This window comes from Hydractinia symbiolongicarpus, chromosome 8 (assembly GCF_029227915.1).
Source record: "Hydractinia symbiolongicarpus strain clone_291-10 chromosome 8, HSymV2.1, whole genome shotgun sequence".
Taxonomy (NCBI): domain Eukaryota; kingdom Metazoa; phylum Cnidaria; class Hydrozoa; order Anthoathecata; family Hydractiniidae; genus Hydractinia; species Hydractinia symbiolongicarpus.
Window position 1 is genome coordinate 12266578 of NC_079882.1, and position 18008 is coordinate 12284585.

The 18008-nt window shown below is 33.2% G+C and overlaps 1 protein-coding gene across 2 annotated transcripts; it reads right to left on the minus strand.

Annotated features, from left to right (window-relative positions):
* Positions 1-1539: 1539 nt before the first annotated feature.
* Positions 1540-12289, minus strand: LOC130655405 (U11/U12 small nuclear ribonucleoprotein 35 kDa protein-like). 2 transcript variants are annotated; one of them, XR_008984648.1, is made up of 3 exons: positions 12055-12289; positions 7839-8792; positions 1540-7747 (listed from the first exon to the last, which is right to left on the minus strand). XR_008984648.1 is itself a non-coding variant. In XM_057458157.1 (2 exons), exons 1-2 carry the CDS (start codon positions 12247-12249, stop codon positions 8232-8234), a joined length of 756 nt encoding a protein of 251 aa, XP_057314140.1. In that variant the 5' UTR covers positions 12250-12289; the 3' UTR covers positions 1540-8231. The 2 variants fall into 2 exon arrangements, 1 of the variants encoding a protein (XP_057314140.1); XM_057458157.1 differs by having other exon boundaries at positions 1540-8792.
* Between the last annotated feature and the right edge of the window lie 5719 nt (positions 12290-18008).

The window sequence follows — 18008 nt, forward strand, 5'->3', positions numbered from 1 at the left end:
AAAGTCTCGAACGAGGTTGGTCATAGCTTACCAACAAAAAATGTTTAAAACACGGCGTACCTACGTGATCTTTTTGTGTGTGTGTTGTGGACACGCCTAGGGACAGGAGCACGTAATGACAAGTGATCGAATATCGTTGGTAGAAATAGTGTACTAGGGAGAAGTTCGATTGACCATAATCATAGGTTGACTATTTTTATTTCTTAAAAACGTCGAAAAAAGTACGAATAAACTATGAATCGACATGCAAATTATCTGGGCAGTACATGTTTCCATCACTTTTACTATATATGGGCCATTACTTATGAGAAGTCCGGATATAAAGAATTTATTAACACGTGACAACTTTTTCGTTTCCCTTACGTGAGTCGAAGAAAATTTCAAACACGTCAAGAAATCAGATTTAATATCGAGATAAACTTTGCATTTTTTTTCAAATTCATTTTTTTTTTATGCGTTGTCAGCTCGTTTCACAAAAATTCATTAACGTACATAGTGTAGTGGTCGTGTATTCGCCTTAATCACAAGGTTTTAGGTCCAGTTTCAAACCTGACCCGACCCACCTTGTCAGGACCGGCTTGTGACACAGTCAAGCAACTTAGAAGCAAATTTTTCTGGCGGTGAGGTAACATAGTTCAAACACACAAGGAAGTGCGAGCAGTTAGGACGGCAACCACCAACTTTTCCTTCACGCAAAATACACTGAATATGTGAACAAAATCCTCGCAAAAATTGCTCTTCCCTGCTGAGCGAGTTAGTTATTATGAACGTATTTCTCTCAAGTGTTATATTAGGGTAACTTGTCTTTCGTGTAAAAGATGCACCAAAAACGGATACGGATCTTTTTCACGCTAATGCTTAATTCAGGTTGCAATTTAGCAAAATTTTAAGCTCGCACTAATAAATTGTGCACACCACGCCGCATTAATATAAAAAATCCTTCGATTTGGCTATGCAGTACCAAACCTTCTGCAGTTCAACATTTTTGTTCCAGGAGGCCTGAACCGAAGGTTGGTGCTAAATATGAGATGGTGACATGGCGTGTTGCAAACTTATTCGTCGTGTTTATAAAGAAAATTCACTGGGTAATTACAAAACTTTCTATATCAATCATAAAACATATTTATTCCGGTAAATGTCAAACATAAAGTGAATCTATATTTAGACATGCATATTGTATCCTGGAGTGATATTTCAAAGCACGGGTAAAGGATGTTACACATTTTCCAATTTTGTCAACTCTGATTTTTAATTAACATGATTTGCTTATTGTAAGATAAACATAAGTTAATTTGGTTTCCTCTGGTCACTAGAAAGAGAATCGTCACTATTTCTTAAAATAGAAGTTTCAAGGTTTCCTTGCAACTACGTGTTTTTATACAAGTTGTGTATCCGAGAAACAATAAAAATTTTTGCTCTCGCGTAACTAACGCTGGCTGTTGTTTCACAACACTCGAGATTTTTGTTTAGATTTTGAAATAGCACATTTCTGTTGGTGTAAATTTAATCTCTCTTTTCGACGGAAAGAAAACAAACGAATTTATTTTTGTCGTTCATTCATTTCTTATAAAAACGTTCTCCGCAATATACACAATTCTTTTCGTCATAAAAAGTAAAATCGATTTTTATTTTAATAAATACAATATAAATATACTCTATTATATACAAATGTCAGCGTAAGATTCATATACAAAAAAAAATATATTCTGTCAAAATTAATTTTTTCAAATAATAAATTTTATTCTGCTCCAAAATCTTTCAGTTTTTTTACAGTCTCGACGTTCTCCATCATTTTCGCATAGTATAACGGAGTCTGTCCTCGAATGTCTAATACATTGACGCAGCAACCATACTGCTGCAATACGGAGATACAATCTGTGGAGCCAACAATTGCCGCAAAATGTGTGGCTGTTATTCCATCTTCGTTGTGTTGGTTTACATCAAGTAGCGACCGTTCCAATACTTCTTCCAATAACTGTACATTTTTATATTGTATAGCGAAAAATGTTAGTGATAATAAATATTCTTGACTTTCGTCGGTACTTGATGTACTACTTCTACGTGAACTTGCTCCATTGTTCATACTTGTACCGCAACAACAACGGGTTGCAGAGTTCGATAAACAAGTCACTGGTGTAATATCTGCAGATGATTTTCTTGAAAACATTGAAGGCGGGAACGTTTTTTTACACTTTTTCTTCATTATGTTTTTTGTTATCTTCTTAGTGATTTCTAACGAAAGCACTTCCTCGACTAACTTTGGTACAACTAAAGTTTTCATTACTGGATGTCAGTTAGAAGGTTACGCTTGATATGTGATTAGTATATTTTATCTTTAATAACCTCGACGTTCTGTCCACTCTTGCTTCCTAACGAGAACTAACTGTCAACTGTCCTTTTAGCTGTACAAAACAATCACATTGATGACGTGAGGTGGCTATTAATAGATGCTTAAAATATTTGATAAGCATAATAAAATTAACCGGGGGGTCAAGTCATCAAATATTTCCCTATTATTTATACCCTCCATCGCAGAGCATTTCATTGTATATAAAGTTTAAAAGTTAAAAAGAAGGGCATTAATGTTATACAGTGACTAACAATTTGACAATGATAAAAAAAGAGCCGACAAAATAGGAAAATATGAAGAACAGGACAAAAATCTTATTAACGTCACACGCAAGGTTGAAAATGCTGTTTCTTCAAAAATGACATCAGCGTAATGATATCATCGAAACGTTTTTTCTATCCTTTTGGAAAGTGTTCGTGACACCGGAAAAAATTTCTTTTATTTCAATGAATTTTCTTAAACGATCCTTTTACATATAAAATCCATCCTTTATAAAATATTTCTATTTTCCCACCAAAAAAAATGCGAACAACGTAATGACTGCATTTTTATTTTTAGAGGGGATTCCATTCGCATTCCAACTCAAAATCTGTGATTTCGGATTATAGTAAGTTTCAAATCATCAACTGCGTTTTACGAACCAACTTGTTTTTTTTGGTTATACATGTTCTTATGTCATTTAACATAGATGCAAAGAAGTCATATAAAGAGTTGGTACTTCAGCGATTACACATTCAGTTGTAGCTGGAAAAAAGACACAACATTGCGTCCATTTATCTTCGATTTCAATTGATTTCTTGAACAAAGAAAATGAATGCGCTTTGTACAACTTTTTCGTCCTCCCACAGGGAGCTTATCCGAACTAATGCAAAACATTTTATCGATCCCCACACTGTCTAGCAGTTGATTTTACTTATTAAATCGAGATAAAAACTCCCTGTAAATGCAGATATGAACTTTTTATTAAAAACAACACGTGCAAGCATACATGTTTCTTCAATATACATGCTTGAATTTCTAATGTACTTTGATTCGTGAAATTCTTGCGCTGGTTTAAATTTCACGCAGTCCTTATTGTCTGTACACCTCAATATATATAGCACATCTTCAAATTTTACATTTTTTATTTTTAAAAGTATTATAGAAGCTTCATCTTATATCATGTTACATTTACGCCAACCGACTTTTATAATATTGTGATTATCATTAATCTTCAATTTTGTAATTAGTTTCGTACAATCTGTTTTCTGCACACTTTCTGAAAAGAAATATTTCGCGTATATTAAGTTTTCGCGCAGCTAAATATGCAAAAAAGTAGGATTTTCGCGCAACGACTCTGCACGTGAGTGAGGACAGTATCAGTTGCTTCACATCTTCAAAAAAACAGCAAAAACACAGAAAACTTAGTCCCACAGCTTTCAAAATCTAAGAAACCTTTGGGACCAGGGATAAATGGCGAGTAATTAATCACTGCTAAATATAACTTTTATCAAGTATAAAACTTTTGAAACTTTACATGGTATTTCCCATATTTACATACAACAGAATCATAGCATAAGCGGGACAATAAAGCTAGATCTTTCTTGGATTTTCCTACTCGCTCGGGTTAAAAACACGGAGCAAATATCCGTTGAAATTGTGTTTACTTTATTTAATGACGGGGTTACTTCAAAATTAACTTTGCATTATAAATTTTTAACATATCATATAGCCTCATATTATAAATTATAAATATAAATATATATAAACTTAATTTATAAAAAGGAGGCGTTTATTACAAAAACTTTTATTAAAGGCGACGGCGTTTCATCGAGGTTTAAAACGGTGACCATTTTGTATTCATGTGTATTCCTGATATGTGACGATTAGTAACATCCACATCTCTATTATAATAGCCGTATTCCGTCTGTCTGTCTCTGCGCGGACCCCCCGCTGAGTTAGAAAATGATGTTACGGAAACACGAATATCAAATGCGATATATTTTTATCCACTTTGTTGCGACGGGTAAATATAAAGGACGGGTGAACCCGTGGATTTTCCACGGGCTAACGACTAGTCTATATTATAATACCCGTATACGTCTGTCCGTCCGTCCGTCTGTCTGTCACGCAAAATGGTAGCCTAGCTGCGCAGGTAGCGAGACGCACGCAATGCGGTATAGAAAGGACGGCGAACCCGTGGATTTTTCCACGGGCTAACGACTAGTTCTTTTCAAATTTCGGCCTAAAACTAAGTCACTGAATTAATTATTTATCTATAGAAAGTAAAAAAAATACAAACAGTGAAGTATTCAACTTCCCCGTTTATTTTTTCTGAAAAAGGTTTAAAACGATGTCTGTCTACACTTCAGCTAGCACAATGAATGCTTCCTTTCGTGCGCATGCGCAACATAACTATCAATCACTTGCAAAACGTCATATGATTTTCACATCTGATGAACTTGCTTTTGTAAGCTTAACAAACTTGTAAATGCCACCAACACATTCAGCAAACATCATTCTGTCCCCCTGTTTTCATGTCTCATCTTACTTAAAATGTTGAGTAAACAAGGCTAGGTGAGCGAGACGCCGCAACTATTCTAAGAAAGCTAGAACAATAGACACAAAAGGGAATAAATTACCTCTGTTTGCATGTGCTTCTATTTCGAGCTTATGTAAAATACATTCACTGCAAGCAGACATTAAAAAAATAACACTTCAGTTTTGCAGCAAGGGAGAAAATTCCAGTACGGAACATGAATAGTTGAAAGGAAGTGGTAAGACGCTTCAATCAAAATCGGAAGATGTGAAAAAGCGCTTCGTTTTGAACCTGTTGGGTTTTTTGCATACCGATCAATTTTTATAGCTTAACGTCAAAACACATCCTCTTTGAGACTAAAAATAAAACAAAAAGTGTGTTCCAAATAAGATTAAACTACACTAAAAAACAAAACAAAGGCTATAAATAGTGCGACCTCTGTGAAAAATCAAACGGCACGAATTGGTTGAGAAATTAACGCAAACAAGCAGAACTTGACACCGGAAATTAATTTCATAACTTCATTTGTTATGGACTTCATTCTTAAATCTTTTAAAAATACAGTTTATTTTAGATCGTGGGATTGTTAAGAAATATGATTTCCCGAAAATGTGATTTACTCAACTTATTTATGCTTAGTTTTCGTACATACGCCATGATGTTATTGAGTTAAAAACCACAAATCAGTGCCACGCGATTTTAGGGAATTTTTAAATATATTTTTAGAAATTTAACGATGAAAAAGTATAATAAATATATGTATTATAGAGAATATCGACATAGTTGACATTCTTTGGGTTTCACATTCCTACTCAGCCTCATTTCCAAGCTTTTTTTCTTGAAAACAGTAAAAGAAGAGCCTGAAATTTACAAGTGGAAAGTACAAAATTTACCGACTAAAGAAGCTTATGTGTTCATCAGTACGGAGGGACACACGTCATTTTTGTCACTAATTGAGATTACAGCAATTAAATATGAGTACATAAAACAGTTTAAGTTTAGATTAGTAAATTGATACGAAGAAATTATGTCGAAATATGTGAAGAGCAAACGTAATAAGACTAATTTTTTTCTTCGTGTACAAAAACAAGAAATACCTTACATTACCTCCAAAATAAAGTCAACCGTTTTAAGCAATCTCGTTCCCAGGGGTAATTCCTTTTTCTCGGCAACGAGAAAGTGCTAACGGTTTCGCCATTAGGCAGCAACCGGGGACGAGGATGAACGAAGCTGTACACAAATTCACATACGCATTTCTTCACTACCCACGAACTCAAGAATTTTTTGGTCAAAATGTTAAAACGATTTATAAAGGAAATTAAATTGCGTTATATTCAAAAACAGTTTCAAAAAAAACAATTGTTTTTACTGTGACCCATTTTACTATCTCCAAAAATGTCGTTAAAGCTTTAAAATGTAAAGTTCGTTGTCTTTATGAAAAAATGACAATAATATGTACTTTACTAAGACACTTTCAAAACAGTAGTACTGGTGTCCAGGCAAGGCTTCGGAGTTCTGGGTACAAGGTTGGTAATGTATGTATTAATAACTTATTCGTATCACATATTTTTTAATAATGTGCAAGTTCTAAATAAGCTTCAGAGAAAATGTGACCACAAACAACGTCATGAAAACTCCGACATCATTAAATGGTTGTTAACAAAAGTTTGCTACATCGCAAGAAACAAAAATGTCGACAAAGTGTTTGTTTGATTCGTGACATCAAGAGCAAAAGATAAAAATACGGTTTTTGACAAACTCAACATTCTGAACAACTTTAAAACATTCCTGATTAATTTTTTAATTTCGTACAAATGGAAAAACTTAAGCCCTGGGTACTCGGTTAACTATTAAGTGCTGAAGAGGCTACGAAACAGTACAAATATGCCGTGTTTCGTTGATGTTTCAATCTATCAATAAACGTTTCGTATAGCACAGTGCACTAAACGGACCATGCAAACATTTTTGACAATAATTAAAAAAAATTAAACTACCTCCCCAGTATTTTCTGCAAAATATATACATTTCGTTTTTACAAGAAACACGCATAAAATCTTTTATCTCTAAAAATATTTTAAAGTCATTGCAACTTAGGCGATTTTGCATATTTTTGTTTCTAACCAAACCTTGGAAGAACATACACTAGTTAGAACCCTGGACATAACATTAGTAGAATTAAAAGACATTACTATGAAACGGTGGACGTGTGAGTCAGGTAAAGAAGATCTAAAATGTTTACCCCAATATCAACATTATGAAAAATCAACGTCACGGATTGGAACTAAAAATAGGGAAAATCAGGCATTTGACGTCAGCACAATTTCTTACTGGTATTTGGATCTTACTAAAAAATCAATAAAAATCAATAAATAAAATAATAGTCCGCTGTGAACATATCCAGTACGTGGGACTTACATAGAAACGGTGTTTTTAACTGCTTGTGGTTACAAACTTTGAAAATTGGCCATGCTTTTCAAATTAATTTTACCCAGGTTATAGATTATTCTTAAACGTTTTATTTTTGTAATATTTTGCCACTCGCGATTATATGGTATATTAGAAGATTTTTGGCTCGCGTTTCTTTATACAAACATTTCTTTCAGCATCTTGAATACTAAAATTTCAATCTAAAGCTACCGTGTGTGTGTCCAATGACGAGCAATGCGTAGCATATGTTTGGTTTCAAGACTTCATCGCTTATACCAAAAACGTGAGGGCAACTTAATCCTCCTTTTAGCGAGCATTCCTGTTAGCTAGCATTTACACGATCAAATTGCATGAATATCGGACATGTGGGATGTTGCATGTGAAACGAGCGTGGAGCAATAAAACTACAAATAATGGATTAGCCTCCTGTCCACCTCGGATAATACTTTAATCTAGTGATATCAAAACAGACCGTTAGATAAACCTGTTTATCTAAAATTCAGACGATTCCGATGTAGATACAAAGATACGTAACGTGCCTACCTGCACCTTTCCTTTGGTGGCTACGAAACATACAAAATTTACAAAACGAGAATAGCGGAGATATTCTTGCATGAATAAGTTCTGTACATATTACATCATACTTCCATTAATAAACTTCAATATGAAACAACTATATATAGGTGAAGATGAATTTGTGAAAATATGTCGTGATAAGATTAACGTGATCACTTGAAAACGAAAACATGGAGAGGACGTGGAGGTGCGCACATATTTTTATCCTTCTCCAGATATGATGTACCTATCAGCTCTTTAAAACGATCGATTTCCTACTTATACATGCAATGCTTGGGTTAGCGAGACACAGTTGATGTCTTGTCACGTCTTTTAGTGAGACACGTGTCCAGCAACAACCCCTTAGTGTAAGGCACTCGATCACCTTCGATATCTTTTAGCATAATTGTCTCTCGATTCACGAAAATCCGTCTTACGGTTATTAACTTCACGGGACCGATCATTATGTTGACTATTAATACTACGTGACCGATCACTCATTGTTCTAAAATCTCTTTTAAACCCACTTTGTGAATGGTTGTTGTGTTTGGAACCTAAAACAACAGAATTTAAAGTGATCGGTCTTCGAAAAGGCCGTTCTATCCCACCAAATCGAAGCTGCCCAGATTCTTTTTTCCCACCAAAACCACCGCCGAATCGTCTAGGCATCCACCCAGGTAATAATCTCTCACATTCGGAATCAGCGACAATCTGATTACCATCAATAAGTAAGCCTTTCGACTCTCTTAGCGCGTGTCGAGCATCGCGTTCGATTTTATATTCGACAAATGCGTAACCACGGCTGATTCCGGATATAACGTCGCGTATTAAACGGCATTTTTCCAAATCTCCAAACCTTGAAAATATTCTGCTGAGAGTTGCTTCATTTGTGTTTTTCGACAAATGCCGGATCATCAATGTTTTCGTCGGATCCCCTACCACCTGAATAAATAAATAATTTATTTTACTTCAAATAAAGACGTTAAATATTTACTGTCGGAAGAACTTTTATTTAATCTCAAATATTTCTTTTGATTTTGATGAACCGAAATTACTTACGATTTTGAAAATATACAAGTTTAGCTAACTTTTATTTGATCTTGCACATATAGTCTGTCGATTTCGTGAATTTTCGAAAAGAGCGCGAAAACCGCAATTAGTATATCGATTGACGTTGTTTTATTTCAAAATGATGGAAAAAACGAAAACAGGAAGCCAAATTATCATGATTAAAAATGAAAGCTATTTATGTTAGCAAGTCAGAATTATCTTGCTGTTTGCCAGTCAGTCTAAAAATGATCGATACGCAGGTTATAGGCACTTTACTGCGAAGTGTATAGAAAGGTCTCTTGCTAAAAAGCATATTAATGGTATAAAACAAGACTCGGCCCTAAACACACAGAAAATCTTCTTCAGGGTGAACTAAACCAGTATGTTCTTAAGTTAAAAATTTAGCGATCAAACTTGTTTCGAATTTATTAGAAATCTGAAATAATTAGCTACCTATTTTTGGTTGAAAAAGAAAAACTTTCTATATATTATATCACATTACTCTTTCTTTTTTGGTAACTGCATTTGTCCAATTCTCCACTCTTGAATGAACTTATCACAACGAGAACAATGAAGTTTGAAAACTTTAACAGTCATTGCAGCCTCTTGAAGACCAGGTCAAGGTAAGGAAGCAGAAAGGATAGTTTGACTTTTACAGCTCGATATTTACTACTGTAAAAAGTAGCAAACATTTATTTTAACCTAGTGGAGATGCAATTTATGATAATAATTTTCCCAGTGTGGCCACAGCTTTAGAATTTTACAATTTTAGGAGTTTTCAGTAGAATTAAGGTTTGGGGATCGAATTTTAGTAGGAAAATGAAAAGTCAAGCATTTTCTAACATCCTATCTGGTTGATTCTTTTAAAACGTAATAGAAAAATGACACAAGCGCGATAGTTGAATCAAAAATTTTAATTTCAAAATGGCCGGGTATCTTTTGTGAAGTCAAGGTGCTAGAGAAAAATTTGGGATAAGAACTTTGAAATCCCATTACTAAAGTTTTTACAAAAGTGATGTTTATACATGATTAATTATCATATTTATATTTTACACTTCGCGTATATATTACACGGGGGTGATTTAAAGGCGTTTTTATTTTAAGTTGTTTTTACTGTGCTGTCGCGATTTTGATTACGTTTGCATTTAAAGAAAACAACTCTTTCTCTCTCAGTTGTTTTTGTTTATGGTCAATCAGCCCATTTAGAATTTCGGCCAAACTTTTAACACTCTTTCAGCATTGAAGAACTGAGAAGTTATTAAAAAACTAAAAAGGTTATCTAAGTAACAAAGTAGAAATAAAAAAAATATGAGAGAGGTCAGCTATAAAAAGTTGGAACTGCGCCATAATAAACATTAGAAGTGATCGAAGCTTGATAAAGATCAATGTAAGAGAAGCCTAAAAAAAAGGGTCCAGTACGGAAAGTTTTTCTTTAATTTTGCTTTTTTCTATTTTTTTCTGGTTGCAAGGATTTGTTACATTTTTTTACCGGCCTAAAGAATAAGTATGATAAGGCGCGGGGTCTCAATATGAGTAATACTTAAAAATATAGGGAGCTAATAAATTCTTATCGTATATTATATTGAAGATAATTCTTGCATATTTACTAGATTTAAAAAAATTCAGAATTACGTTTAACAGTTATGGGAACTAACATCAATTGTCAGGAAGATGTAAACAGAGTCACAAAATTCTTGCCAAAACTCTATTCTGATAGTAGAAAAATCTGTTGAAACTTCCTTAGCGAGTATTTCGTGTAAAGAATCACTATTGAGATTTCGATAAACCTTAATCCAACCCGGGTATATTTTTCGTGTATTACAGAATTATGTACAGTCAATTGAGCGCGAAATTTAATGAAGAGTTATTAAAGACTTGGCCGGTCAAGTATTTAATAATTCTTTATATAGACTAAGCACACCAGAATATTAAGAATCATCTGGGGGGTTATTTCTGGCTCGTATGAGTTAAGAGCAGCCTTATTTATAAAGGTTGATCAGACCTGCCTAATACTTTAATTTTGTCACTGTATTCGAAATATGACGTGTTAATAAAAAATGATAATATGCTCAGGCTTAATTTCTGAAATTTGAAGAATGTTTTAAGAATAACACTGAGGCTCGAACAACAGAGAAATTGGTTTATAATGACGTTTTTTTTAAGAATGATGTGGCTCAAAAAAAAAGTACGATTCTTAAAAAAAAATGTGTATCGGATAGGAAAATAAAGAAACGATATCTGTTTCGCGAGTAAGCGCGGCTAATTAATTTTAGCTTTCTATTTCGCAAACGAGACTACAGAAATTTCTACCAAACGTATACGTCAAACTTATAGCCGACATGTCACTGCGAAACACTCTCTGTTGATTTTACATAAAACACAAAGTAGTTTCGATTTAGCGTTCCACAAAATGACTATACGAAACTGAAACAAGATCGCATTTTTTGAGAGACTAACGCATAGTAAAACAAACATTTAAATTGTAAAGTTTTTGTTTATAATGTAAAAAACTAAGCTAGGGGTTGTGAAACGACGGTTAAATAACTTGACTCACATTTTAAAAGATAATTAAGATATGTTCTTTCTTATTGCTCCAAACTAGACTGACTGACCGAGTTAGATAAATTGTACCACAATGAATATCTAACATAACAGAGAAGTCAAATGTCAAGTTTCGAATTTCTCCGGAAAGAAAAAGCCCCCGATGTCGACCTTAATAGCGAGTAGCGGTTTCTAGTTGATAAAATTGTTTTTAAAAATTATTGATTTCAACAGATATTATCTTGATGAATTAATTAACGAGTTAATTAGTTGTGTTAAAATTTCACCTCCTTCCACCCTGTCACTGACCTTTACTCCCTAAACATTGTCATCGTGTTGCCAATGAAAATTAGTTCTAACAAGAATGTCATTTTTGGAAAGTTGTCTGTTCTTGTAAATCATTTGAGTTGTGTGAGAGACCATGCCAATTTCTCGCGTTCTTAAATTCTGATTAAATCTTATTTCCTTTAAAAAAGTTCTTGTGGCCAACACAGCATCAAAAAATTATTTAATTTTTTTGTGTTTATCTCACTTTCGATTTTGTTTTTACCACTACATCACAAAGTATGAAATACACTACTACAAAAATATATACACACTTAAATCTGCTAACCTTTTTGTTTGGTCGATATTTTGATCTGCAAGCTCTTATAACAGCTTTGTCGTGTGGTATAATGTCTGTCCCATCTATGCTACCAGCCATTAAAGGGTGATAAAACTGCGCATGTGTGTTCCAATTATCAAATGTTGGGATTTTATAAGGAAGAGATTTAATGAATGCTTGAGTTTCATCATTTTCTTCTTCCATTTTAATTTATTTTCTTCTAAAAAATAATCACTTTTAATCAATGTTCTTTTTAACCAATTGTTTGATGTCACCAGGAAAATTTCATGCTTTTGTGTGATAAATTCTAGAATACTGTCTTTTAGCACACATTCATTTTTTACCAAAAATATAGAGTAAATACTAACTAGATACAGAATAATAGAATCCTCACATTTTAGAAAACAGATAGCAGAAACTTGGAAAACTTGGATAGATATAATGGTAAAGACAAAAGAAAAAAGAAAAATTATTTATATTATTGAAAATTATGTTCAACCAAGACCTTTGAGGGGCATCTATGTTACCCTTGAATAGGTCGTTAAAATTGAATAAGGTTAATAATATGGGAAAATAGCCATTAACATACCCTGTCTGACCCATGGTAGCATTAGAAATAGAAGTTAAACTAAAAATTATGATGATAAGAATAATAAAACTGAGCAAAGTCACATGATTAATAATGTACACTAAGGAAAGGGAAATCTTTACTTTATTTCTTGTGTCAGACCATGGAGGCAGATCTTAGCATTTTAGGGTTTAAATCTAAGATATTCAAAAAAGTCAAAAAATTCATAGCAAAAGTAATTTAATTTTAAACCTTAAATTTAATGCAAAATGGGGAGAAAAAAGGATCTGATATTTAAACAAAATTTAACCTCAATATATTTTGAACAAATTTGGATTTTATATTTACAGTTTTAGCAATGGCAACAAAAAATTGGCAAATCGTAAAAATTCGTTTGGCCAACAACAACAGAGATTACTAAACAGTCAAGTAGGTTAAGAAAGCTTTATTAACTTACAGACAAGTTGTTGGCAAGATTAAATATATTTGTAATGTTTACATGTTTGTTCGAGACCTGTATGCACTATAAAAACAACATGCTTTTATTTACCAAAGGGGAAAGTCTTTGACAAGAAGAGAGAATTTTTAACAGGCTACATTCTATTTACTGTCAGTGTTGACATTCGCAATGCTAAAACGAAATAAACATGTGTCAAAAAGATTAACAGAAACAAAATCTATTTTTAGGCAATCACACAAATTCTTCAAAATAATTTCTAATAATAAAAATAATCAAAAGAAGAGAAAAAAGGAAAATAATAAATGTCAGAGATTATTAAACCACCATCTGATGTTTTATACTTCTAAATTAATAATAACAATAAAATGAACTGATTATGGAGAGACTTTGAATCCTCAAGTGTGACTTACTGCACACCTCATTTTTAAGTACAAGGAAAATAAGAAAAATGACACAGTAACACGGTATATGCAAACAATATACAAGGTATAAAACACAAACTTTTGTTTTACTTTGCTTTTCAGGTAAATATGCTATTTGGATTTCTTTGTATAGCAGATCACAGGCAAATCTTTGATGTTTTTGTCTCAACATACTAAATCTCGCACACACAAAGTTTATTTATCAAAATAATTGTTCTTCTTCGAAGTGCTTGATATAAAGGATAATTAGTTTATATCTAGTACAGTCTTGTCTCTCCTTGGGACTATCTAATTAAAAGTGATTTAGTAAGTTTTTTTTAAGTAGTTCTATGTGTATTGCACGCATTTGTTCTACTTTGCGAATCATGTACAGTTGAAATCACCTACAATTAATAAATTATCAAAAGAGGCAGAGTAAAAACATAGTGCACCTGATAAACTATTTAAAACCAAACTAAATCTTGATAGGGAGGTCTATGTATAACATAAGGAACCATTTACTTTTTCTTCAGTTTAAACAATCAACACTAAGTAATTTAGACAGAGAATATCCTCCCTTAGATAATGTTAAAAAGTTAGCACTTCAATCAGATTTAAATCTGTATCGTTCCTTCTAACTACCCAACAAAATTTACTTGATGGAAAAGACGAATCAATTTTGTTTCTGCAATTGTAAGGACATCTGTTAGACCATTGAGTAAGGTATCGAGGTTACTAAATTTATTGATTTACTGGTTTTCCAATTATAAAACCTACATGGAAATTTAAAAGGTAGTTTTGAGTAATAAACAATATCTAGTACTCGGAGAGGTATGGGACCTAAAACTTTGGCATACAGGTGTCTAATAGACAAATATAAAAAGTCAGTATCATAGCCATTTCACATACCAAAGAGAGTAGGTGTGCGATAATTCATACATGTAAATGAAGAAACGCGTGCGATGTGAAGCACACGTTCAAAGGATGTTACGTGTGCGATACGGCATCCAAAGTTCATCTTTGTTGTGCATTTATTTTGCGGTAGAAAAGTGGGAGATGTTTTGAATCGTGAACCCCAAACACAATGATTGAGCGTCTACGTATCTCAATCTTAAATCATGTGTGTTTTGTTTTTAAAATTGTTTGAATAAAAATAACACTTGCGGCATAAAAAATCAATTAAATTCAGACCTGCTATGGTTTCCAATTGTTTTTTCAAATGAAAAAAATTATCTACAATTAAATCCATGATAAAATGCCTGTAAGTGCAGTTTTGCAGACTTGCTTTATCCGTGCTCCATCAGCGGTATTAGTAACCGCATGGCTGGATTTCTTGTGTAAGACCTGGTTACCAACGACAAAGGGGTCAGGCAAAAGAGATTTATGTCTACATAGTTCTTTAAACCAAGTCAGAAGTCAGTTAATTAACTAGGATGGTCAGGTTGGCTTGAATAGGCTTGCTTGTGGATTAAAAGGACCAGGACTATTTAATAATTCTGAGATCTAAAGATGTGTCGGACACGGATGGAAATCTATCAGACGTTTTGTTCGACAAAAGTTCGCAACGAGCTACGGACATGTCCGACCAAACTGGAAATGTGGCAGACATTTTGTCTGACGAGTGTCGAAAAATTATTTCACGGGCTGCCATCGCATGCTACAAAATGGATTTTATAGGTTGATTTTGAACTCAATATTTAATATGCGGGCGTGTGATTAATCTGAAACGATTTAGGTGTGTGCCAAGGTGCGTGTGTGCGATCGCATGCCTTTCCTGAAAAAGAGTGACATAATGTAAGGACTGAGAGATGCTAGTTAAGACACACCGTTTTTATGTTTGATATTCACAGTTTAAACATCCCCAACATGTCTTTAACATGAAAAACTAATAAATTTAGCCAAGAGTTGTTTTGCACTCTAGAAGTTGTGCCGATATTCTATTAATATTACAGTTAAAATTTAAAAACTTTAAATTACTATTAATGCTATTTTAATAATCATATAATCATCACATGTTCTAGTAATCATATATTTCAAATTTTGAACCTTGACTAGTTTTTTCTGATAGGTTGAGGAAAACTACCTCACACCCATGCATCAAATTTCCTGATCCTGGTGCATGGATTGGGGGATTTGAAGTCTGGATTACTTGACCCCTGCTTTGTAGGTTGAGCCTACCTAATTGCTTAGTTTAGCCCCTTTAACTTTTGGTGGCTGGCTACAATTTCATACATAACAAAAAAAGAACGGTGTAGGAAGCACGGATTTCAGGCCCTGACAAGGTACATAAAAAGGGTATTGTTATTGCAGAGCTTAGCCAAGCGACCGTGACAAGCTAAACGCAGCAAAGTCCATTTGGCATTTAAGCGCGTATTATTATTTTGCACTTTCTACTATACAGCGGGAAAAAATCAAATTTTTTTTTTTAAATGATAAGTCAAAATCCCTAAAATCATATACACATATATATAAAGCGTATTGACTTAAACTTTTTCTGTAAACGAATCCGAACATATTTTTTCTTTCTTTGTTATCTATTTTACAGATTGCGCAATCTGAACAAAACATTTACTGTGACCGTTGTTTTTACCTGTTTACTTTATGCTCTGGGAACAGGGTCGCTATTTTATAGAACACTGTTTCGTTCGAAAATATCATTCGAATAAAACTGAAAAAACAAAACAAACTGAAAATGTTTTTGCGTTGTTCATATAAGTTGCGTAAGTTAAGTTTGTGTTAGGTAACAACAACGGCTTATGCAATATATCACAAAGAACAACATAAAAAATATTGGAATTATATAGCATTATCTTAAAATGAATGTCAGATAAGGTTAGTAGTTTGAATAAAGTTTCATTAGTCTTTGCACAGAGGCAACGTTAGCTAAAATCTTCTACTTAGTCCATAAGCCAGGAAGGATAGCTAGCTTTATAATTTGGACTACAGCTTTTTATAATTTCAAGCATGGATTAGCTATATAAATAAAGAGGAAGCAGTCTCTTAATGCTTGGCGTCTGTAGCATATGTAAACAGTTTTTTCAGTCAACGGCAGTTAGCAGTGTGTTTTCCTTTATATAGATTTGCTACTTTTTTGTCTGTTTATGATTGTTTGTGTTTGTTTGATTGTTTTGTGAACATTTTTTTTTTAATTGCCTTTTTTTCAAATTTTATTTATAATCTAAAGCAAAGTTAAATATTTTACCAATTACATTTTATGTTAATACTATTTATCTATTTATTATGAGCTGACCCTAGAGGTTGTAGTAACCTGAAATTATTGTCAGGATACACTATACTATACTATAAATGAATTAAGATTTTTAACGATTTTCTTTCGACTTTTGTAATACAAATAAACAGTGAAGATAAAAAAAATCATCTTCGTAAAATTTTTAAACTGCAACATCAGTTGCTAGGAGGAGAGGAACTTTAAACTTGTTATTGTAAACACCTCATTTTTGTATGTTTATTCAGTTATTTTATATTTTGACTTGGAGAATAAAATATTCAAACTGTGAAAAATAATGATGCTGTTTTTACTGTTTGTACAACAAGAAAAAAGCTCTTAAAAATCAATGTTGTCCGTTACGTTATGTTTTGGTTCGATTCATCAATGTTTTGTTCGATTCATCAACTTTGAAGACACTGCAATGCAGGCCAACAGCCAGAATGCTCTATGAGAGTACATATAGCATTGCTCAGTTAACCTTTATATCTGCTTTGTATGAAAATGTTTTTGAGGTTTTTTACTAAGCGCATAATCAGATTTTTGATTCTCGTTCTCCAATTTTTCTAGATTTTTTGTTAAACAAACAGAAAAACCCTGGAAACGGAAAAGTGCTTTTAATTATAGAAGCCTATAAGATAATCTATCCTGCAAAGTGTTTGCTGTTTAAACGTTATGAAAACAAATGCATAATAAAATATATATGCATAAAATCCCAGGGCTTATTTTTTCCCAATCTAATAAAACTGGTGATGTAAATATTTCGCTTGCGAACATAGGGACCTGTTTCCGCTCTGCAACCCTTAATATATTGATACTTAAATACCTGATAAAACAAGAAGAGATATTTCCCCATCCACTCCCTCTTCCCGTACACTGCAAAAAGCAGGCAGACAATAGTGTGTTGTTGTCTCCTGGCAGTCCGCAACATGTGCTTGTCTCGCTGTGCCAAACACCTTTTCATTGGCTTTTTTCACTAAAAATCAGTATGAGATAGAATCAGCATTTTATTTTGGTTAATACGGCCCTAGTCCACACAGGAAGTTTTTTTAATGAGGAAGTGATACTTTCGTTTTTTGAAAATATTTTGCATCATGCAGGACCACAAATGGGGTGTTGCTGTTCTGGCTGTTTGTGTTTGGGATTTCAGTTATAAATAGTATTCTTGTAAATAATGGTGAATGCCAAGTACTTCTTTTCTGTTGAGCACATCTTAATAAAGGGGGTCAAGGTTAAACATGTAGCTAATCAGTTCCGGGAGAGATATAAGGTATATAGCTAGCTACATTATATATAAGGTAGCTAGCT